General features: G+C 52.9%; 2 protein-coding genes and 1 pseudogene across 2 annotated transcripts; all 3 read right to left on the bottom strand.

The window, feature by feature from the left end:
- Positions 1-248: 248 nt before the first annotated feature.
- Positions 249-1,672, bottom strand: LOC131479653 (PAN2-PAN3 deadenylation complex subunit PAN3-like; annotated as a pseudogene).
- A 3,390-nt stretch (positions 1,673-5,062) lies between these two features.
- LOC118758574 (aflatoxin B1 aldehyde reductase member 3-like) lies at positions 5,063-12,869 on the bottom strand. Its single transcript, XM_058661022.1, has 7 exons — positions 12,719-12,869; positions 10,881-11,096; positions 8,753-8,940; positions 7,728-7,832; positions 5,979-6,106; positions 5,688-5,768; positions 5,063-5,237 (listed from the first exon to the last, which is right to left on the bottom strand). Exons 1-7 carry the CDS (start codon positions 12,867-12,869, stop codon positions 5,063-5,065), a joined length of 1,044 nt encoding a protein of 347 aa, XP_058517005.1.
- Positions 12,870-13,609: 740 nt separating this feature from the next.
- Positions 13,610-23,039, bottom strand: LOC131477916 (aflatoxin B1 aldehyde reductase member 2-like). The gene is made up of 7 exons (XM_012929004.2): positions 22,759-23,039; positions 20,618-20,805; positions 20,338-20,442; positions 19,633-19,729; positions 19,322-19,421; positions 18,749-18,878; positions 13,610-13,809 (listed from the first exon to the last, which is right to left on the bottom strand). The coding sequence occupies exons 1-7, from the start codon at positions 22,973-22,975 to the stop codon at positions 13,648-13,650; spliced, it is 999 nt and encodes a 332-aa protein (XP_012784458.2). The 5' UTR covers positions 22,976-23,039; the 3' UTR covers positions 13,610-13,647.
- Between the last annotated feature and the right edge of the window lie 230 nt (positions 23,040-23,269).

The raw sequence follows: 23,269 nt of genomic DNA on the forward strand, positions 1-23,269 counted from the left end.
GGGAGCAGTAGGTGTTGGAAACTTGTGAACTTCACTGCCTGCTGCTTGAGAGGGAACTGGAAGAGCCATCTGGAAAGCAGGCTGGGAGCCACTCAGAGGTTCAATACAGAGAGGCATGGGCCCATCCAGGCATTGGATGTGTGTGCTACCGTCAGAGAAATGAAGCCTGTGTCCTCATCAAAGCTTGTCCATGGATCTTCAGAGCAGCATCACTCATGACAGCTAGAAAGTGGGAACAGCCCCCAGTGTCAACCAAGTGAGCAATGGATAAACCACGTGGAGCACACAGTCACACGGCATGACACTGCAGCCACAGGAGGATGCAGGATGGACGTCTGCAGTGTGCAGGGCCTCAAGGAACCCAAGTGGACGAGGTGAATTCCTGCCAAAGAGTTGCAAGCCAAAGCCAATGCAACTTTTCCTAATGATATCAGATCTGCTTGCTGGTACTGAGCCATTAATGCTAGTGGATTATTATTTTGACTATTATCAAATGTTAAAACATCAAAAACTCCAACACAATTTACTCGTAGCCTCGTCTTGCCTGTTCTTAGAATCTTTGTTGGGTCCATAACTCGACAAGCCAGTCCTGCTGTATGAATGGTATGCAATGCACAACTTAGTTGGACAATATGAGCCCAAACAAGAGGTTCTGGCAACAATCCGGCATGCTGTCTGGGCAATGGTCCATCATGTTGACCCCCTTTTCTCTTTGTGAAATAGGCATCAGCATTGAGGTCATTAAAGTGCTCATCATAGTCTCTCCTCCAGCATAGAAATCATACGCAAACACAAGAGAAGGCTCAGCGAATGCTTTAGTGGCAAACACTTCATGCAAGCTTACAATATTTGAGTGCTGGATTTTTTCCCACATATCAACCAACACCATGCACTTTGTGTTAACAAGACAAAAACCATGTATCCTTCGCAGGCAATATGGCAGATCATCTTTGCTACAGCTTTGTAGCAAGATGTAATATATCCCAAAAAAACTTGATTTTTGTATTCGATTTGGGGGCGGCAGTGGTTCTAGCGGGAACAGGCTATGGTAGCTGTCAACTTCTGTAGGAACCGCTGGCATATCTGCTCGATCAATTTGAGCCATTGTTATTAAATGTCTGTTGATCAGCTCCTGTCGAAGTTCATCAGCCATGAGGAAGGAAGGTGCATTTGCTTTTGGTTGCATGTAAGCAACATGAGGTGCAGTTGGAGGATAAATACGATAGTTTGGAAATACCATTCCAGACAATGGTGCGGGAGCTGTGTCTGTATAGAAGTAAGTTGTCCCACCAACAGTTTCCTTTTGGATCACCTGACCAGAAGATGGGTTCTGAGAAACAGGATTATTAACAGGTGTAGAGGCACTAGAAGGCACCAAGTAACTGGCTGGATTTGGAGTGTGACTTCTTCTCCTGGGGGCAGGAGAAGTATGTGGAGTAATCTTCGGGAAATAAAGAGGAGAAGATCCAGCAGACAGTGACATTCCTGGTGCTAATCCAGCAGTAGCGGGGCTTCCCATGGGTGGGTGAGAGAAAACTTGAGAGAAGACAGACATATTTGACTGGGACACGTTGCTCAGCCTGGAGGTTGATCCTCCTTTAGGAATAAACTCGCTTGCAGCAGGATTTGGTGTCTGTAAATTGTATTCTGTGGCTCTGTTCCACCAAACCATATTGATGGGTACTCCTGATTTACACCTGTCGGCAAGGCAGCCAAGAGGGTTCTTTGCTTTCCATGCCTTTGATCCCATTGGAACTAGCCTCTCACATTCTCCTTTTTCTGTGCTGTATCTATGGGAAGGGAAGAGACAAAGGGAAAAGCCACACCCACCCTCCAACCATCCCAGGGTCCCTGGAGTGGGGCATGCTTCAAGGATACTGCTCAGTGATTTTGATAGTTCAACTGTTCTGAATTGCTGCCAATCTCGCCATTCCAAGCACAATGAAATCTCTCCAGCCATCCACTGGCTGACATAGTCCAACTTAATGTCTCCACTTGCCCAGATTTTCACTGCCAACATGTGTCTGGAGTAGTTGGTCAATTTGTTCTGTCCTCTGTTGTGGTACCAGGTGGCCTCTACAAGGTCCAATGAACTGTCATATTCTCCATGTGCACCTGGATACAATGTCCATTGCTCTGTCTGAGACTAAGGTGGTTCAGCTTTGACACATGGATTCCGTGGTCAGACCACAGAACCTGCAATTCTCTTCATGGTTGGGGTTCTGACCCTGGCAGTTTAACTAGGGGGGATCCCCAAAGAAACTTCATCTGAAGTGATCCCAGACCAGATTCTTGGGTTCTGCTTGCCAGTACAAGGTCCGGCACAGTCTGAAGTCCCTACCAGCCTATGCATATACTGATGGTTGCCATTGCTGGGTCAGTTCTGCCTCCAGCCCTGTCTTCTACACAAACCAATGGATGTTGGAGCCCATCCCAATCCGGCCCACCACACACTTGTCCATGTAAACCAGTGGGAGATGCAGCCTAGTTAGAGCGACCCACAATAACCCCCATCAGGCCCACCCCTGCTCTGGTTCTGGTGCTTGTCAATATGTACAGCAGACTGGTCCAGTCTGTCCCACATCCCATTCAGCTCACATACATGTCAATGGGCATTGAAGCCTAATTCAACCCAACCAGCTCCACTAGCCAGCCCACATACCTGCTGACAGGTGCCATTCTCTGTCTAGCCATGGCTGACCCAGTCCTGGTTCTCCTGCTCACCAGATGGAGTGGCAACCCAGGAGGGAGGTGCCCCTTGTTTCCCCGCTCGGCTCTCTCCCACTCTTGGATCATGCACTCTCTTCAGGTGGTTCTGCAGTTTGCCATGACAGAATCAGGCCCCCTGTGCTAACATCTGCCAGCTGATGCTGCAGCAGAGCCCTACCAACTCACGCCCACTCTGACTTATACCTGACTTATACTTGCACCAGTAGGAACAGTTAACCTAGCCTGGTTTTTCCCTGGTCCTGCTTACATAAGGCCAACAGGTGTTGTTGCTTTGCCAGGTCTGGTCTGCCCCCATCCCAACTCATGCTCTCCAGTGGGAGTGGTGTTCTAGCAAGAGAACCCTCCATATCCTCCTACCAGCTTTGTGCCCTCAACCCCGGGTCTTGTGCGTGTTGATTGGGCACCGTGGCCTGCTTTTGCCAGTGGGTGCTGTAGCCTGATCCAGCCCAGTCCATCCACAATTCCAGCTCAGGTTGCTGGGTGCTACAGCCTAGCCCAGCCCAACCGGCACCCAGTCCAAGCCCTCATGTGTACTGGTGTGTGTTGCGACCGAACTTAGCCCGACCCACACTCCATTCTGGTGCTTGGATATACTAGTGGGTGATGTGAACTGGTCCTTCCTGGGTCACCACCAACCTGCGCCATATGTATGCTCGTGGGTACTTTTCCCTGGTCTGCACTGGGCTGTTCTCTTATCATGGTTCTTGTGCTCACCTGCATGAACTATGTCCTGACAGAGCAGTTTCCCAGGCTCCTCCACCAGAACCTTTCTCAAATCCAGATCTCAAGTACACGTGTAGATCCATGGGTCAGCCCTACTCAGTCCACCACCTCAACTAGCAGGAACAGGCCTGACTGACCTTCAATCCATTGTGGTTATTATTGTTGTGTGCTACAGCCCAGTCTAGCCTGGTCCACATGCAGACACAGCTCATACCAGGCTCAGCTCGGGCAAAAACCTAGCTTAGCCCATCCTACACATATCCTGGTACTCAGGAACACCAGTGGGTGCTGGGGTCTAGCCCAGTCCAGCGTACTCAGCCCCAGGCCACACTTGTGCTAAGGGACCCTGCAGCCTTGTCCAGACCAGAGCGTGGCTCCCATTCCAGCCCCGTGCTTACCAATGGGAACCACAACCCAGCAAGGGCGTCCCCTAAGTTCCCCAACCGGGTCTGTTACCAGCTATAAATCTTACACATGGCAGTGGTTGCTCTGACCCATCTTGGCATGACCTTTGCCTTAGATGCTGTAGCCTTGCCTGACCCATCCTACCCCAAGTCCCACCACTCATTGGTGAGTGCTGGAAGCTGGCCCTGCTCCATCTGATCCCATCCCTGGCTCATGCAAACTGGTGGGTGTGACAACCTAGCTGAGCTTGACCTGTGCTCCAGCCTGGTTTCTGCTCTTGCTGGTGAGGTGAAGTTGTTTCGGCCCTGCCTGGTCGCCCCCCTCCAAAACCAAACCACACATTAGCCATCAGCTGGAGTTACCCTACTCAGGCTGCCCAACACCCAGGTGTGGAACACATGCTCACCAGTGGGAACTGTGATCCCAATAGAGGAGTTTCCCAGATTCCCTCACTTGTCCCACTCCCTGACCCAGATCTCACATACTCCAGCAGGTGCTAGACACTTGCCTGGCATAGCCTGCCACTCTGTCTTGGCCTTTGTATGAGCTGGAGGATGTAGCATTCTGACCTTATCCATGGATGTCCCGAGGCAGCAATTACATATTACATTGGTCTAGAGGTCACCGCTGGGAGGCCAGCTGGCAGGGCCTATTGCCACTTGGCATGCTGACTGCCCAAAACCCAGGACTTGCTCACAGTGTGGCAGCTGTGGCCATGGCTACAGTCCCAAGCATTGGGTCTGACCTGACTCAAGCACATCCAGCAGCCGCCATGCTGCTGAGAGCTCCTTTTATACAAGCCCTGTGGCTGAACACCCACTAGACTCCTCCTGCCACAAATGGCGGTGACAGGGTGGAGCCAAGGACCTAATCCAGTTCCCAAGATTTACTTATAGGTGCCTTGTTACCTCTCCTGGAACTCCCTGCTTACACACATGTGACACAAGTTGTACATCAAACCTGATCCTTGTAACCCATGTTTGAACTGAGATCAGCTGTTGCTTTGCTGAATGTATATAAACTGGAACCCTGGAAGGAAACTTTATCAGTTGCCTAAGAGATCGCTGTTCCTCTATTGCTTTTCAGTTGCATCTCCTTCCCAGGAACCCGCCAGGTAAGCTTGCACCCAAGTACTTTCACCCAGCAATCCTCATGAGATTTGGGTCTCAAAGTAATTGTTAAAAGAGAAGACAAGCTCTGGGCCCTAAAATACAGAGCAGAAGTTGCACATGTGGGACAGCGGGGTTACCTTCAGCTGGGAGTGGTGGTACATCCAGCGTAGGGTGGCTGAGGTCAAGCTGGGGGTGTTGGAGCCATACGCAGCCTGCAGGGCCTTCTGCACCAGGGTGATGCCTTCAAAGAATTCCTCTTTCCAGTAGCTGGGCGGGTGAGGAACAGGAACAGAGGGACACACATGAGGGTGACACTTAAAGCAGCATCCAAAGACCCAACCAGACATCCAATCTACTCCACACCTGCTGCATGGAGGAGCCTCCCCAGGCTGCTGACTCCCTCCCCAGACACCCAATGACGTCTCTGGTCCTGAGAGACAGGCACCTGCCCTCATGTGACCGAGTGCAGCCAAGGGAGCTGAGACAGGGCAGAGCCCAGGCCTCCTGAGCCTCTAGTTCAGTTCTCTTCCTGCCCGGCAAGTGACTGCTCAAGACCAAGCAAGAACTTGGAAGGCCACGTGGTCCTGGGATGCCCATTCCTCACAGGAACCACTGAAGGCATTGCAGTTGCTACAGCGATGCACAGAGGCAGGTGCAGACAGGAAGGGAACCCTGGTTCATAGACACGCTTCACCATCCAGTCACAGCCTAGCTTACCGATTCATGTACATCGGAGAAACCTTATCCCCAAAGAAGCGGCTCACAGGCATTTTTTCGTTCTTGTCCTTATACTTGTACCTGCCGGTCAGCAGCCCTCCTGAAAGAGGCCCTCCTGATTCAGTCCCTTCTCTGATTCCAACCAAAGCATGCTAGACTCCTCACATGGAGAGACCAAGCAAGGAGCAAGACCAGAATCCCACCCCTTAGCAGTCCCTCCAGCCTCCCAGGTCCAGACCTGGCGTCACGCAGGCAGCAGAAGCAGAGACCATGCCAGGGCTGACCCCCTACCCAGGGTAACCTGTGCCAAGGCACCACCCAGCTGCCAGTGGGTTGAAGGCACAGAACCTCAAACCAAAGTGCCTGAGACAGGGGAACAGCTCCTTCTCCACCATCCGGGTGACAGCATTGCACATGCCCTGTGGGGACAGACAACAGCTGTAGAATGGAAGGTAAAGCAGGCTTGTCCAAGGAAAACCCGTATGTTACACTGAGAAACACACCCCTGACCTGGGTGTCACAGTGAGATCCCCACAAGGACTGGGAGCCAAAGGGACAAGGTCCGTGTCCTCAAAGGGTTTAGAGCCATGTGCAAGAAAACAAGTGTGTCCCAACGCAGTAGCCTAGTGGCTCAAGTACTTGCCTTGCACGTACTGGGATCCCACATGAGCACCAGTTTGTACCCTGGCTGCTGCACTTCTCTCCAAGCCCCCTGTTATGGCCAGGAAAGCAGAACATGAAGACCCAAAGTCTTGGGACCCTGCACCCATGTGGGAGACCAGGAATAAGCCTCTCCTGGCTCCTGGCTGCAGATTGGCTCAGCTCCAGCAGTTGTGGCCACTTAGGGAGTGAACCATTGGATGGAAGCCCTTTCTCTCTGTCTCTCCTTCTGTCTCTAAACTTGACTTTCCAATAAAATAAACAAACCTTTAAGAAAAGAAAGAAAAGTAAAGGATGGTCAGGATGAATGTGGAAGCTCGGCAGTCTTATTTTGCACCTGAGGCGCTGACATCCCATAAGGGTGCTGGTACTACTCCGAACAAGTCCACTTCCCATCTGGCTCTGTGCTGGCACTACTCCCAACAAGTCCACTTCCCATCTGGCTCTGTGCTGGCACTACTCCCAACAAGTCCACTTCCCATCTGGCTCTGTGCTTATAACCGAGGATAGCAGGTTGGCTTGGGGAAGAGTATGGCCACGACCTTGGGGCAATGCACTAGCGTGGGAGACCTGGAGGAAGCTCCTGGTTCTCAGCTTGAGATTGGCCCAGCTCCAGGCATTGTAGCCAGTTGAGGAATGAACAGGTGAATGGAGTATCCTCTCCTCTCCTCTCCCCTCCTCTCCTCTCCTCTCCTCTCCCCTCCTCTCCTCTCCCCTCCTCTCCTCTCCTCTCCTCTCCCCTCCTCTCCTCTCCTCTCCTCTCCTCTCCCCTCCCCTCCCCTCCCCTCCCCTCCCCTCCCCTCTCCTCTCCTCTCCTCTCCTCTCCTCTCCTCTCCTCTTCTCTCCTCTCCTCTCTGTAAATCTGCAAGTCTCCACTACTCTCCTCTCTCCCATCCCCGCCTCCCTATAAGTCTCTTTTTGAAATAAAAACAAATGAACTTAAAAACAAAACTAAACATGTCATTGGAAAGAGGCCATTGGTGTTTTCCAGGGAGCTGTGCCCAGTGCACAGCAAGCACCTCAAGAGTGCACACAACCTGGCGGTGTGGGGAAGGGGAGGTGATGGGGGGGCCTGTGCACTGGGGCTCCTGGGAACCACAGGGAAAGGCTTCCTGGGGAACAGCCACCTGGGGGAGCCCTAAACACTTCTCCCAGGGACTCAGCACTGCCCCAGGCTGACAGGCAAAGCCAGGCAGGAGGGAGGAGCCAGTGCACAGCCAACACAGAGGGAGGAGCTGCCTGGGTCAGGCTGAGGAGCTGGGATGTCTCCCAGACCTCACCCAGTAGCCACTCAGAGGGTCTAAGATGGTGCAGAGTGCTAGGTCCCCTTTGTGGGGATAGGACCCAGGTTAAGCAGAGCTGTGGAGCGCTGGCCCTCACCTGGTACACAGTGGGCTGAATCCAGCCATTCTTCTTGCACAGGGTGCAGATCTCAGCCACCTCCCAGGAGGAGTAGTTGGAAAGGCCCAGCTCCACAAACTTGCCCTGTGGAGAGAGGCTGTGTTCAGAATCCAGTGCAGCAAGAGAAGCCTGGTGGGGCTACAACGTGGTGCAGTGTGCCCCAGCCTGCACCGTACAGCTGTGATACAGTCACCCGCTGGTATTAGAGTGAGAGGAGGCAGAGGACACCTCTGAGGTGCCGGAGTCCAGCTCCAGCCGAGGTTCAGAACTCGCGAAGTGTGCGTGGAGTCGGCGTAAAGAAAGAAAGAGACGGACCACCAGAATTCCTTGATGATAGTGGACACGGCAATAAAGCCGTCCGCTTTATTTATACAGAATCAGTTAAACTCTGGCTCAGACTTTCCACGTCATGGTCAAGTGGGTGTTTCTAAGGACAACCATGCCATCTGCTTTATCCAAAAACAATAGAAATTCCTGCTACAATTCTTATCCTACAACCTAGTCTTGTATCACAAAGAAAAGGAGAACCTAAAGATTAAGGAGAGGATGAACCCTAAACACAGGTCCCTTAATTAGCATAAGGTCAATGGGGTCAGCCAAAACAGTAGGAATAATAGAAGGCCCTTTTGTAAGACATTATCATTGACATTAACCTCCAAGTTCACATTGTGTAAAAAGCCAGTCTCACAATAATGAAAATGCCTGGACAGATTAGAATTCTTCCGCTGAGCTGGCATAGTAGGCACGGGGAATGTCCAAGTGAAAAGCACACGGAGACCATGGTGGTGGTAGAAGTGCTGGGAGCCATCTGCTCCAAAGCCTCCTTATTACATATTATCTCCTCTTCCCCCCAAGTCCATTAACAGGACAATAGGACGTCAATGAGTCTGCAAAGGCCAGGTGCTACTGCCTTAGGCCTGATTCCTGAGTGCTCAGCTAAAGCAATGTAAATCAGCTCCACAGCCCACAACACTGAGGTGAGAGAGGGGCAATGTGGCCCTCACCTCCTGGTGCAGCTCATTGCAGGCACGCAGCGTCTCTTCTATGGGGGTGTTGCGGTCAGGCATGTGCAAGTAGAAGAGGTCCACACGAGGACACTGCAGCCGCTTCAGTGAAGTCTCCAGCTGGTTCCGCACACTCTTCGGCTTCAGTGTCAGTCCGTCTAATGGGAGGGCCTTGGTGGCAATTTTCACTAGGAGGTAACAGACATGGGGGTCAGAGTAAATTGTCACACACTGCCCTAGGTCCAGTGCAACAGTGAAGAGACACAGCAAACTGTCCATCCCAGCTCTGGGTCCTGAAGAAGGTTCCCAGGCCTCTCTGAGCCTCAGTCCTGCCACCTGCACCATGGCTGGGGAACCGGCTGCACCTGTCACGAGGTGCTGAGGGATGAGCACCTGCTGAGAGTTTAGGAAGCAGGGCAAGGCACAGGGTGCTCAAGGAGCCCAGGGCACAGGGGGACAAGGCCACAGGGGAGTTCAGAAGCTTCCTTGGAGTCTGGTTCTTAGAATGCACAGGGAAGGCAGACTGCCAACTGAGAAATGGAGGAAGCTCACTCCAAAACCAGTCTGCCAGGCAGATGCCAGGGGCAGGAGCACTGGGCATGGGGACCCTCTGACCTAGAAGAGATGAGGTTTGGTGACACCCACGGGGGACATTTCCATTCCTCCATCCTCCTCCACCCTTTCTGGATCTAACCAAGAGGACTGTGACCCAGTGACCCAGCCTCAATGAGGGAGCAGAAGGATTTCATCAGGACACCAGCAATTTCAGGAAAAGAATCAGCAGCAACAATAGGGACCCGATGTGAGTTGTCCTGGGAGGCAGGCAGGGTGTGCAGAGGGAGGTTCCCTGAGATGCAGGGGCCTCAGAGCAGTGGGATCAGGGGTGAGACTCCAGCCGGCCATGCCTCCCCAGGGGAGGAGGCTAAGGGGCCAACACACAACACTGACATTGCTGACACTGCTGAGTTCTCACTGCACCTGCCAGGCCGGGCTAAAGCCACTCCCAGGGCTTATCATAGCCAAGGGAATTTCCACCCTACCATGTCCTTCCTTTTAGTTTTTTCGTGGATTGTTTTTGATCAAAAAGTCAGTTATACAGAGAACAGGAGGGACAGAGTGGGAGATCTTCCATCTGATCGTTTACTCCCCAAGCTGCTGCAACAAACAGAGCTACACCGTTCTGAAGCCAGGAGCCCAGGTGCTCTTCTGGTTCTCCCACATGGGTTCAGGGACCATCCTCAACTGCTTTCCGAGGCCACAAGCAGGGAGCTGAATGGGATGCTTGGCTGCTGGGATTACAAGTGTCGGCCATATGGGTTCCCAGTGTTTGGCGAGGACTTTAGCTGCTAGGCTATCGGGCTGCTCCCCTCCGAGTACTTGTTATAATACCTGCTCCCAACCGTGCCAGTCTCGAGCTGTGGCACATTCCAACCCTTCCTGCAGCTGCTCTTCCCTTACATGGACAAGACCACATCTACCCACTGGGAGGGCAGTGCTCCCTCTGATCAGTCTTCCTCATGCCTCCTTGGGACAGGCTTCCTGCTGGGCATGCTCAGTGCTGAGCTGGAGGAGGAATTTGCATCCTGTAACCTCAGACAGATGCTGGCATGAGAGGCATCACACAGTGCTCCAATCAATTCATGCTGTGCAGGGCCCACCATGGCGCCTGGTTGCTCATGGCACTGCTAACCCAGCAGGACATTGGGAGCAAAGTTGAGTACTGCAGAGAGGGCACCCTGGGCCAGGGACAAAGCTGATCTGTAGTATCTACCAGGCCTGTTAGGAGGTGTACCTTCTCTAGCGGGGTGTTAGGGTTCAGCAGGCATGGTGTTCAAGGCAACCTGCGGAGCCTGAAGGAGGGGCAGCCCTGTGCGAGAATCATGCGTATCAGTATTCAGAATATGATAGGGTATAGGTTCCATGTTAGGCCACTTAGGTGGAGCCTGGGCAATCTTTCTGGAGAGAGAAATGGAGGAAGTGAGGCAAGAGAAGGCACAAAGCTGACATTCAGAGAGATGCTTCCCTGTGGGCTCAGGGTTCCTAGAGCTGCAGCCGCCTGGCCATGTCCCCATGCTACAGATCACCATCAGCAGTGCAATGCGCAAAGGGTATCAGGGAACAGCCATACCTTTGCAGTCGCTGCGGCCCAGCCCGAGCCCCAGGCCGCCCAGGATGGTCTCCGACTGGCCATCAGCGTAGTAGAAGGCTGTGTCGATCTCGTTGTAGCCCTGATCCAGGAAGGTGCGCAATGAAGCGGCACTCGCAGCTTGGTCCATGCGGCGCCCAAACTCCATGGCACCCAGGATTGTGGTGACTGCCCGGCAATTTTTTTTCCCATGGTAACCTGATTCCTAAATGTGTCAGCCTCTGATTACTTAATCTACAAAACCTGGGGGTGGAAGCTACTGATCAAGGGAGAAGGGTCATTTTGTTCATGATTTTGCAGGTAGTTGTTCAAATTCAATAGGCCTGATGCCCTTGTGTCCATGGAGGCTGGGAGGTGGGGGCACATTTGCAAGACTGAGGGGCCCTTGGAGACCCAGGAAGCAGAGAGAAGAGCTGGGCTGAACTCTGCATATATGTATGTATATGTATGTATATTTATCTCCAAGCTTCATAGAGAACTGCCTTGTGGGGACCTGACCTTGTGAGAGGACACATTCTCACTAGGTCTGCCACTCCAATATCACAATTGAATCAGCCCCCAATTAAAATATAAATATATACATTCATTTTTATTTAAAAGAGTAACAGAAAGAAGAGGCAGAGAAGAGCTCTTCCATCCACTGGTTCGCTCTCCAAATGGCCACAATCATCAGAGCTAATCTAATACGATGCCAGGAGCCAAGAGCTTCTTCTGGGTCTCCCATGTGGGAGCAGGATCTCAAGGACTTGCTCCAACCTTTCCTGCTTTCCCAGGCCATAGCAGGGAGCTGAACCAGAAGTGGAGCACCCAGGACACAAACTGGCACCCATACAGGATGCTGGTGCCACAGGTGGAGGTCCAGTTCTATTATGGGGTGCAGCCAATGATAGTCAACACACATTGACAGTAGGCAAATAAAATGTGGTTGTGTCCCTTACCCTCTGTCCTGAAGGTGGGTCCTTACAGCAATGGAATAATAATTCCATCCTCAGCCACACCACTCTACCACCTAGGTATTTGTTCATATCCACCTGTGACTCACCTACCAGCTGAGAGGGGACGGTATTGCATTGTTGTGTAACCACTCGCCTCACAAGGCCCTTTAAAAGGCCCGTGAATCAGGTGCTTGCTCTCTTTCTGATCAGGTGCTTCCGTTGCTCTAGCACCTCCACTCTTTCTGACCCAGGACAGATAATCCCCTGAGCATGGACCCCGCGTTCTGCTTGGATGGGACAATGGGTATAGCAGTGTTTTTCTGGCTTGTGTGCTGTCCCGAGTTTCAGGAGAGGTGAGGCCAAACAACAGTGTGATGTGGGTAGACAAGCCAGGGAAAGGTGTATCTCTGTAGCTTTGTAAATGTGTCCAGGTGATTCGTTGCATGTCTCTTAGGATAGCTTATATTGTTGGGGAAGCTGGGACACAGGTCATCAGCTGAACGGATGGTCTTAAGAGTAATGACCGTTTGTTCCTCTTGGGGTAATGTTTGGTTAGATTATGTTTGGTTGGGTTATGTTTGGTTATGTCATGACTGGTTGGATTATGATTGGTTGGATTGCCGTACAGACTTGTGATTTCTAGTGTGCTCTATTATCATCAAGCTTGGTTAATAAAGACTCCTTAATAAAACTTAGACATGAATGGTGTGACCTTGCTCGCACGCCGGAACAGACCACTATGGCACAGCGCTAGCTCCAAGCCTCCAATTATCATCCATACATCACTACCCTCAATCCTTTAACTGTTAATATAAAATTGTGAGTTGAACTGTCTGCTTATTGTCCAATTCATTACTTTACTTTCCTTGACATCATGTGACTTACCTAAGAAATCCCTGCCTAGCTCAAAGTTGTGAAGATTTACTCCTGTGTTTTCCCCTATGAGTTTTAGGATGTTAGCCTTGACACTCTGCGGTTCTTCCATGTGCAGTTGATCTGGGGGGATGGTGTGAGCCAGGTGTGCAAACTCAGACATTTGCCTGAGGACACTGGTCATCCCAGAACCCCAGGCTGAGGACGATTCCCTCCCGACTTCTCTCAAACCCACTCACAGTGCCCGGGCAGGGGCATTTCAGAACTCACAGCTCTAGTACTCTGACCCGTGTCTATCCTACAGGCATTCCACACTGTCTCCTGCTGTAGCTCTGTAGTCAGTCTCAGATCATGAAAGGTGAGTCTTGCCACTTGTTTTCTTCAGTGTGATTTTGGCTCTGGGACCCCGTTCTTGCTGTTGAAGCTCTTGGCAGCACCTGTTGCAAGTGTCCCCTTGCCAAGCCCTGAAGGGGGCTCCTGAGGGAGAGCGTCCTGCAGCAGCAGGCACCCATTTCCTCATTTTGAGGGAGACAGAGATCCCCTTGGCCACCAGAATACAGGGAGGATCAGGGACCTGGTCTGAGAGAGATTCTGGTGGGACCTTTCCCAAGCTCTGCCCTTGAAGTCCCAGGCTGTGCTCAGCCCCACTCTCAGCAGCCAGGGCAGGCAGGGAACAAGCTGCAAGCAGCACAGCAGACACATTGGTGTATTCACCCGAGCCCAGCTGCAGCCAGGGCAGGGCAGCTTTATTCCACAGGCCCTGCTGTGTGCAGGACTCGGTCTCAGCATCCCACACTGTAAAGACACAAGGCAGGAGTCTAGAGGAGCACGCAGGGACCAGATGTCTTCAGAGATCACACTGGTCAGCGCAAGAGAGAGGAGATTAGGACAGGGCATAAAAGGGTTGACACATAAGCCACTACACATGTGTCACCTGTGGCCTAGCGGTAGTAGTTGGCAGCTTTGGGAACTGCCAGGTTCCAGGCTTGCTCAAAGGCCTCCACGACTTCTGACTTCAGGGGACCCTCCTTCACGGCTGCCAGGTTCGTCTCCAGCTGCTGCAGGCTGGACATGCCCAGGATGACCGCATCCCCATGGGCACCCTGCAGGGAACAGCACATGTCAGCTCACACAGCACAGGGGCTGCAGTCACACTTGTTGTCTGGCCCTGTTGACTACCCAGCCCTGGGTTCCTGGGCCAGAGAGGACCCAAGGGGCCTGGGCAGCTCTGGCTTTGTCACTCCCTGCCTGTGTCTTATCCCTTGAGTCACCTGCTCACCCACACAAACCTTTGTCCAAAGCCTGGCCCTGCCACCCAGCAGCTGAGCAAATGTGGCTTACCCTCTCTGAGCCTGTGTGTCCTCTACTCAGTGTGGTCGAGGGAGTGAGAGATCACACTCAGCCCTCAGTGTGCCCTAGTGAGCCTTGATTACACATGAGGGGAATCAAAGAGGTCATGGACACAGGAAGCAGAAGCTGAGGTTGTTAGGGTCACGAGATTTGGAAATGCTTTCAAGATATTTCACAGTAGAGGTGGAATCCGGCTAGGGACTCAAGCCAAAACCACCCCACACAGCGGTGGCTTAGTCCTTGGTTTTCTCCACGCCCGGGAGCAACGATCCCTCAGGTTAGTAACCATGAGGGCAACTCAGGAGCTGTACTAATCATTTCCGCCCTGCTGCCACAAGATGGCAGCAGGACAAATCAGGGCGGATTCCAATCTTGGGGCTGCGGGCGGTCTGAACCACTCCACAGGGTGGCAGCTGCAGGAAGGCGTCCCTGCTAGGTGGAATTCGGCTAGGGACTCAAGCCAAAACCATCCCGCATGGCGGTGGCAGAGTCCTTGGGTTCGGGCGGCCAGAGAACCAATTGGTGCCAGGCTCTGGGGTTTTTATGATTTGTAATAGCTGCTTAAGGACACTCATGAATTAGACCAGCTTTAGTAAAGGTGAAACATGAATTCCTGGCAATTGCCAGTGATAGGGACTTGTAACTTTAGCACAACAGTGGGACTGAGACCTGAAGGTTTGAAGGGGAATGCCCATAAGAGGAGCAGTGGCACCCGAGAGCACATCCTGAGTGGGGTGTGGGGTGTGGGGCATGGGGTGGACTGGACTGCAACCTTTACCAGCTCTGACAGGGCAATGGGAAGGCCCGACTGTGCCAGGCACTGGCCTAAAGCCTGATGCCATCTAGGAGAACTGGACCTGGGAGGGGATCAGGGGCAGAAACCTGGGAGGTCCCCTGGTGGTTACAGCTCCCACTGGTGAACAGGTGGTCCAGACCTGGGGGTTGGACAGGCTGGGCAAAGTTGCACCAATGGCTCGTCAGTGTATGAAAAGGCGATGGAATGGGTACACCGGGCAGCACTGAGCAAACCCTAGCCCAGAAATAAGATTGGAAACCAGGATGGACCACAGGACAGGCCCAGCTAGGTTTTTGCACCAACTGGTCTGCATGAGCCATGGATGCTGAGGTACAATGTCTAGGACAGGGGTTGCGACAAGTGACGGGTTGTGTCAAGCTGAGTCAGAGCAACCACTGGCATGTGTGTGATCTATGGCTGGGAGCAGGCCCAGTCGGGAGGCTAAAGGGACACCCTGGCTGGGTGGAGGATGCCACCAAAGGGGCACACAAGCTGGAATGGGGCTGTGTTCTGGTCAGGATACAGTTGTAGTCTCGCTTGGCACAAGTGTTGACTGGGATAAGATGCACCAGGCCAGGCCAGACTGCAACACCTTCTAGTGTTCTGGAGGACCAGGGTAGATGTGGGACAGACTAGGCTAGGTCTCAACCCCAACTGAGCCATATATGAACTATATGTGGGTATGGATGCACTGTGGCTGGGCTGAAACATCCAACAGTAAGAGCCAGAATGGGTTGAAGGCCAGTTAGGAGAGGCCACTGTTCCTGCTAGGACAGGAGGTGAGCCGAGTAGTGCTGGCTCATTGACCCACTGGTATGCACGAAATCTGGCACTTGGAGGGGTTCTGATGGAGGAGCCTGGGCAACTCCTCTGGCAGGACACAGACCCTACAGGTAAGCGCAAGAAGCATGGAAGGATACAGCCAAGAGATCATGGAAAGTGTCCCACTGTCATACATTTGGCAAGGGTCGGGGGCAGACCAGGCTGAATCAGTTCACATCACCCACTGGCAAATCTGAACACTAGAACAGAGTGTGAGTGGAGCCAGGTTTGGTCGCAACAAAAGCTGTTCACGGTGCGGAATGCCAAGGTGAGGTTGCCTGTGCCAGACGTGACTGCAACGCCCAACCAGCACATGTGAGAACCAGGAAGGGAGGGGGCTGAACCGGCAGGGGAATAAGGGGTGGTCCCCTTGCTGAACAGCTACTCCCACTGGAGAGCATGAGCAGGGATGGGGGCAGACCAGACCAGGCACAGCTACTGCACCTGTGCGCCTCATGTGGACCGGATCAGGGAAGAACCAGGCTGGGCCGATTGTTCCTACTGGTGCAATCTACAATTAGAGTGGGTGAGGGTTATTGGGGCTTGGCCATAGCATCAGCTGGCAGAAGCTGGCACTGGGGGCTAGTTCTGTCAAGTTAAACCACAGAACCACCTGGAGACTGCATAATCTGGGAGGGGGAGTGGCCTGGGAGGGAAACAGTGAGCTCCTCTTCTTGGGTTACCACCCCCCATGGGAGGGTATGAAAGCTAGGACAGGGGTTGGGGTGGCTAGACAGAGAGCCACCCAACAACATCCGTGAGGGCTGGGTAGTTGAGCTGGTTAGATGGGACATGGTTCTCATGCCCATTGACATGTATGAGAGCAGAAGGGGATGTGGGATAGACTGGACACACATATTGGCAAACCAGGGCTGGGGGCGGGTCTGGTGGGGTTATTGTGGGTCGCTCCAACTGGACGATAGCCCCCATTGGCTTGGGTGAGGGCCGAGTATGTGCTGGGTAGAGCCAGTCTGGACTGCGGATACTCATTGGTTCCAGTGGAAGGCGGGGCTGAAGACAGAACCAGCCCAGCAACTGCAACCGCCAGCTGATCGGGGCAATGGACTGTGACGGGCCCGGTTCTTGTCGGTACATACAGGAGTTTGGTCTGGGAACATCTTGGAGAAAGGCTCTATGGGGATTTCCCCAGTCGAGCTTTCGGACTCAGAACGCTAACCATCAGATGACGGAGGACAGAGCAGGTCAATCAATCACCTCAGCTATGTGTTGGCAATGTAAATGCTGGGCAAATGGAGACTCTATGATGGACTATGTCAATCAGTGGATTCTCCAGAGACCGCATTGTGCTTGGAGTGGTGAGAGTGGCAGCAATTCAGATCCTTCGAAATGTCAAAAACACTCTACCAGCTCTACCTTCAGACCAGAGATGGTCTCCCCAAGGAACTGATGAACTTATCTGGACAATATGATGCTGGACTTCATGCCTGGTAGATGCTTCCAATGAAAGAATCTCAGCTGAATTTGAACTGTGGTAACACAACAGGGTGGAGGAGTCCACCATGGGGCTGGGGGTTTGGGGAGGGGTGGGGGGAATCCCACTGCCTATTAAACTGTGTCACATAATGCAATGTAACCAAAAAAAAAAAAAAGAAATTAAAATTTTATAAGACTGTAATAATAAAATTGGTGGTTACTGAGTTAAAAAAAAAAGATATTTCATAATACACATTGTCCATGAACTGCCTGTGGACTCCTGGTATGTGTGGAACTCAAATCTTTTCTAAAGAATATCTATTCACTCGAAAGTCAGAGTTAGAGGCATAGAGACAGAGGGTTTCCACCTGCTGGTTCAGTACCCCACGGGCAGACACTGACAGGGCTCACCCAGCACAGAGGCAGAGCCTGCCACTGCATCCATGTGGTCTCCATGTGGGTGCATGGGCACATGTACTGGACCACCTTCTGTCCATTTTTCAGGAGCGTCAGCAGGGAGTGTGCTCAGAAGTGGAACAGCCAAGACTCAGACCGCTGATCACGGGGAGGCTCTAATTACAGTCCTTGGCTCAGCCCACTGAGCCCCAGTGATGGCTCCTCAAAATCTGTTTTCATATTTCTATACTATTTTCAATCAACTTGAAAGGCATAGCACCTGAAACTCATTGAGATCTTTTATCCAAAGAAATGTTGAAGATTAAAATAAATGAATTTTAAACTGTTCTTCAAAAGTGTTTCTTTTTTTCCATAAAATGACATATTTATATTTGAAAGGCAGATTTACAAAGAGAGGAGAGACAATGGGATTTTCCATAGCTGGTTCACTTAAATTTGTTACAATGATCAATGCTGATCCAAAGCCAGGAACCTGGAGTCTCTCCCAAGTCTCCTAAGCAGGTGCAAGGGCCCAAGGATTAGGTCCATCATCTCAAGGGTTGTCAGGTTATAAATAGGAGGCTGGTTGAATGTGGAGTAGGCAGAACACAAACCAGTGTCCATATGGGATGCCAATGTTGCAGGCAGTGTCTTAGCCCACTGTATCACCACATCATCAGGACCCCATCATTTTCTTTTATGATTGTGGAGAGACCAGGAGACGGAGAAGGCAAGAGAGAGACTGAGAGAGCTCCCATTTGCTGCTCCACAGCCCAGAGGCCCACAAAAGTCAGACCTGGGCAGGTATGGCACCAGGATGGGGAGCCACATAAAAGACACTCTGATGCGGGTGGCACGGGCCAACTACTTCAACCTTCACCAGCTTCCAGGAAGCTGCAGTTAGGGCTCAGAGCACGGGGGACAAGTGCTCCTTGAGCGGAAGACTGGAGGAGTCTCTCACAGGGCTGACTCAGAGACAGAGACCCAGCTCCCAGGATAGCAGATACTGATACGTTTGCAGTTACCGTGGTGCTAGCATTCCATCCCCCCAATAGCTATGTGCACTTGCCATTCCGCATCAGCATCATGGAACAGCAGGTGCATAAAGCCACACTCACGGCGAACTTTATGTTTGAAAAGAGCCCATCTTCCAGAACGTAGCAAACCATGTGACAAAAGAAGCTTACCCTAAATTTGTCCCCCGAAATTTAAGCAAAAGCCACATGTCAGGACCGCAGGGTTACCTTCAGCTGGGAGTGGTGGTATATCCAGCGGATGGCGGCTGAGGTCAAGGTGGGGGCATTGGAGCCATACGCAGCCTGCAAGGCCTTCTGCACCAGGGCAATGCCCTTGAAGTTTTCCTCCTTCCAGTAACTGTACAGAGAGGAAAAGTGGCACAGGGTCACACCCATGAGATGATACCGGAGATCAAGTCAAACAGCCAGCCAGGTACCTGACCCACTCCACTCCTGTTGCATGGAGGTTCCTCCCCAGGCTGCTGGCTCCCTCCCCAGAGGCCCCAACGACATCTCTGGTCCTGAGAGTCATGCACCTGTCCTCAGGTGACTGAGAGCAGCCAAAGCAGCTGAGACGGGGCAGAGGCCAGGCCTCCTGCACCATGAGTCTCAGTTCTTCCCACCAGGAGGTGACTGCTAAGGGCAGATCTAGGACCTGGAAGACCACACGGAACTGGGATGTCATACTTCACAGGGGCCCCAAGAAGGCAGAAACCCCATGCAGGTGTTGAGTTGGTACAGGCTGGAAGGACTCGCCCTCAGAAAGCAACAGACATGCCCTCTGCAGACAGCAGAACTCACATGTTCTTAAGGAATTCGGCCCATGGACCATTAAAGTAGCGACCCTCAGACTTTTTTTCATCCTTGTCCTCAAACTTGAATTTGCCAGTCAGCAGTCCACCTGCAGGAAGGCCAAACTGACATTTCTGGCCCAGGATCTTCCAAGATGGTGCCAGACCTTTCAAGTGGGGAGACCCCAGGGGGGGTGAGAGGGAGGGAGGAGACCCATCCTTCCCACACCCTGGATGAGCATCCCTCGACAGTAATACAGGCAGAGATGGGACCAGGCCTGCCCTCTCACCCGGGGGACCTGTGCCCAGGGCACCACATACCGGCCAAAGGGCTGTAGGCGTAGAACCTCAAACCAAAGTGCCTGAGACAGGGGAACAGCTCCTTCTCTCCCATCCGGGCTATGGCGCTATACGTGCCCTGTGGGGTGAGATGCCAGCTGCACAGGTATCTGCAAGTACTATTCACTGAGGAATACCCCAACCATTCCAGGGTGATGGGCACCCATGGGCTGGGTATCACACTAAGGTTCCCAGAAGGACGATGAAGCAGAGGGACAAGACCCTCCACTCCAGATGTTTAGAGCAAGGTGCAAGAAACAAGATCATCAAGGCAAGAGGCCATCAAAGTTTCCCAGAGAGCTGTGCCCAGTGCCCAGCACGCAATCCCAGAGGGACACATCCTGGCTCCCTGAAGGGGGAGGAGGTGAAGAAGAGCCTGTGCACTGGGGCTCCTGAGAACCACAGGGAAAGGCTTCCTGGGGAACAGCCACCTGGGGGAGCCCTAAACACTTCTCCCAGGGACTCAGCACTGCCCCAGGCTGACAGGCAAAGCCAGGCAGGAGGGAGGAACCAGTGCACAGCCAGCAATACAAGGGAGGAGCTGCCTGGGTCAGGCTGAGGAGCTGGGATGTCTCCCACACCTCACCCAGTAGTCACTCAGAGGGTCTAAGATGGTGCAGAGAGCTAGGGTTCCTCTGTGGGGATGGGGCCCTAGTTTAAGCAGAGCTGTGGAGCACTGGCCCTCACCTGGTACACAGTGGGCTGGATCCAGCCATTCTTCTTGCACAGGGTGCAGATCTCAGCCACCTCCCAGGCAGCATAGTTGGAAAGGCCCAGCTCCACAAACTTGCCCTGTGGGGAGAGGCTGTGCTCAGCACTAGTGTAGGACAGGAAGCCAGCAGGGGAGCATGGTGGGGGCGGGGCAGTTATATGGTGGGTAGATGTGCACCAAGTCCCACTCAGGGGCCTCCTGATATACTCCCCCACTACTGTCATGATCAGGAAACAGAGTCTGCCCAACTCTCACCTCCTTGTGCAGCTCATTGCAGGCATGCAGCGTCTCTTCTATGGGGGTGTTGCGGTCAGGCATGTGTAGGTAGAAGATGTCCACCCGTGGACACTGCAGCCGCTTCAGTGAAGTCTCCAGTTGATACCGCACACTCTCAGGCTTCAGTGACTGCCCATTATATGGGAGCGCCTTGGTGGCAATTTTCACTAGGAGGAGACATCAGACATAGAGGTCAGAGTAAATTGTCACACACTGCCCGAGGTCCAGTGCAACAGTGAAAAGAAACAGCTGATTGCCCATTCCAGCTCTGCCCTCGCAGCTCTGGGACCTGGAGAAGGTTCCCAGGCCTCTCTGAACCTCAGTCCTCAGTCCTCCCACCTGTACCATGGCTGTCACAAGGTGCTGAGGGATGAGCACCTGCTGAGAGTTTAGGGAGCAGGGCAGGGCATAGTAGACGAAGCCTTACGAGTTCAGGAGCTTCCTTGGAGTTTGACTGCCAGAGTCCATAGGGAAGACAGAGGCTGCTGCCTGGGAAGTGAAGGAAGCTCGCTGCAGAGCCAATGTGCCAAGCAAGGGCCAGGGGCAGGAGCACTGGGCATGGGGACCTTCTGACCTGGGAGAAATGAGGTTTGGTGACACCCACTGGGGACATTTCCATTCCTCCATCCTCCTCCACCCTTTCTGGATCTAACCAAGAGGACTGTGACCCTGTGACCCAGCCTCAATGACGGAGCAGAAGGCTTTCATCAGGACACCAGCAATTTCAGGATCAGGACAATCAGCAGCAACAATAGGGACCTGATGTGAGTTGTCCTGGGAGGTAGCCAGGGTGTGTAGAGGGAGGTTCCCTGAGATGCAGGGGCCTCAGAGCAGTGGGATCAGGGGTGAGACTCCAGCCGGCCATGCCTCCCCAGGGAAGGAGGCTAAGGGGCCAACACACAACACTGACATTGCTGACACTGCTGAGTTCTCACTGCACCTGCCGGGCCGGGCTAAAGCCACTCCCAGGACTTATCATAGCCAAGGGAATTTCCACCCTACCATGTCCTTCTTTTTATTTATTATTTTTTTCCAATATTCACTTGTTAATTTTTATTGGAAAGTCAGATATAGAGAGAGCAGGAGAGACAGAGTGGGAGATCTTCCATCTGATCATTCACTCCCCTAGTGGTTGCCCGGCCGAAGCTGCACTGATCCAAAACCAATCGCCCAGGTGCTCTTCTGGTTCTCCACATGGGTTCAGTGTGCCAAGGCTTTGGGCTATCCTTGACTGCTTTCCGAGGTCATAGCAGGAGCTGAATGGGAAGCATGGCTGCCGGGATTAAGAACCTGCTTACATATGAATCCCTGGTGCATGACAGGTAAGGAATCCAGTCGCTAGGCTACCATGCTGGGACCCTTCTTTGTGCTTTCTACATGACCTGCAGCTGCCCCAGCCATGCCAGTCTCGAGCCGTGGCACACCCCAGTCCTGCCTTCAGCTGCTCTTCCCTGCAGTCCCACGGCCACTTTTTAACCCCTGGGAGGACACTGTTCCCTTCTCTGACCAACCTTCTTCATGCCTCCCTAGGACAGGCTCCCTGCTGGGCATGCTCAGTGCTGAGCTGGAGGAGGAGCTTGCCTCCTGTAACCTCAGACAGATGCTGGCGTGAGAGGCATCACACACTGTACCTCTACCTCCATGCTGTGCAGGGGCCACCATGGCGCCTGGGTGCTCATGGCACTGCCAGCGCAGCAGGGCAACGGGAGCAAAGTCAAGACCAGCAGAGGGGGTGGCCTGGGCAATGGAGCAAGTAGATCTCTACTGTGTTCAAAGTCTGTTAGGAGCTGTGCCAACCCGAGGTAGGTGTGAAGGGCCAAAGGCCTGGTGTTCAAGGCAACCTGTGCTATCTGGAGGAGAGGCAGCCCTGTGCAGGATCCTGCGGGATCAGTACCAGGGCTGGACTAGGGTAGAAGTTTGCATATTAGACCAGTTAAGCGGGCCTGAACAACCTTTCTGGAGAGGAAAAGGGAGAAAAGAGAAGGCACAATCTAGACGCCCAAGGAGATGCTTCCATGTGGCCTCAGGGTTCCTAGAGCTGCAGCTGCCTGGCCGTGTCCCCATGCTACAGATCACCATCAGCAGTGCAATGCGCAAAGGGTATCAGGGAACAGCCATACCTTTGCAGTCACTGCGGCCCAGCCCGAGCCCCAGGCTGCCCAGGATGGTCTCCGACTGGCCATCAGCGTAGTAGAAGGCTGTGTCGATCTCGTTGTAGCCCTGATCCAGGAAGGTGCGCAATGAAGCGGCACTCGCAACTTGGTCCATGCGGCGCCCAAACTCCATGGCACCCAGGATTGTGGTTATGGCCCGGCGCTGTGGCATTGGACAGGACATGGTGGCAGCAGCAACAGAGGACTCGGACAATGAGTGTGTAGATTGGAGCCTTTGCAGGCTGGACCTAAAGTGAGAGCCGTTGTGCTCTTCCTAGAATTTTGCAGGTTGTCCAGCCAACCAGGTAGTAGTATGGGGTGTTACCAGGCAGAGGTGTGGACTTGGGTGGTGTTGGATCATGTGAGCCAAAGGTCACAGAGGTTGGGGCAGGACAGGGAAATAAGGTTAAGGCCAGGGGTGTGGAGCAGTGAGGTTGGGGGACAGAGGCATACAAGAAGCGGGATCAGACTCAGGTGG

The sequence above is a fragment of the Ochotona princeps genome, chromosome 2, assembly GCF_030435755.1.
Source record: "Ochotona princeps isolate mOchPri1 chromosome 2, mOchPri1.hap1, whole genome shotgun sequence".
Classification (NCBI taxonomy): Eukaryota; Metazoa; Chordata; class Mammalia; order Lagomorpha; family Ochotonidae; genus Ochotona; species Ochotona princeps.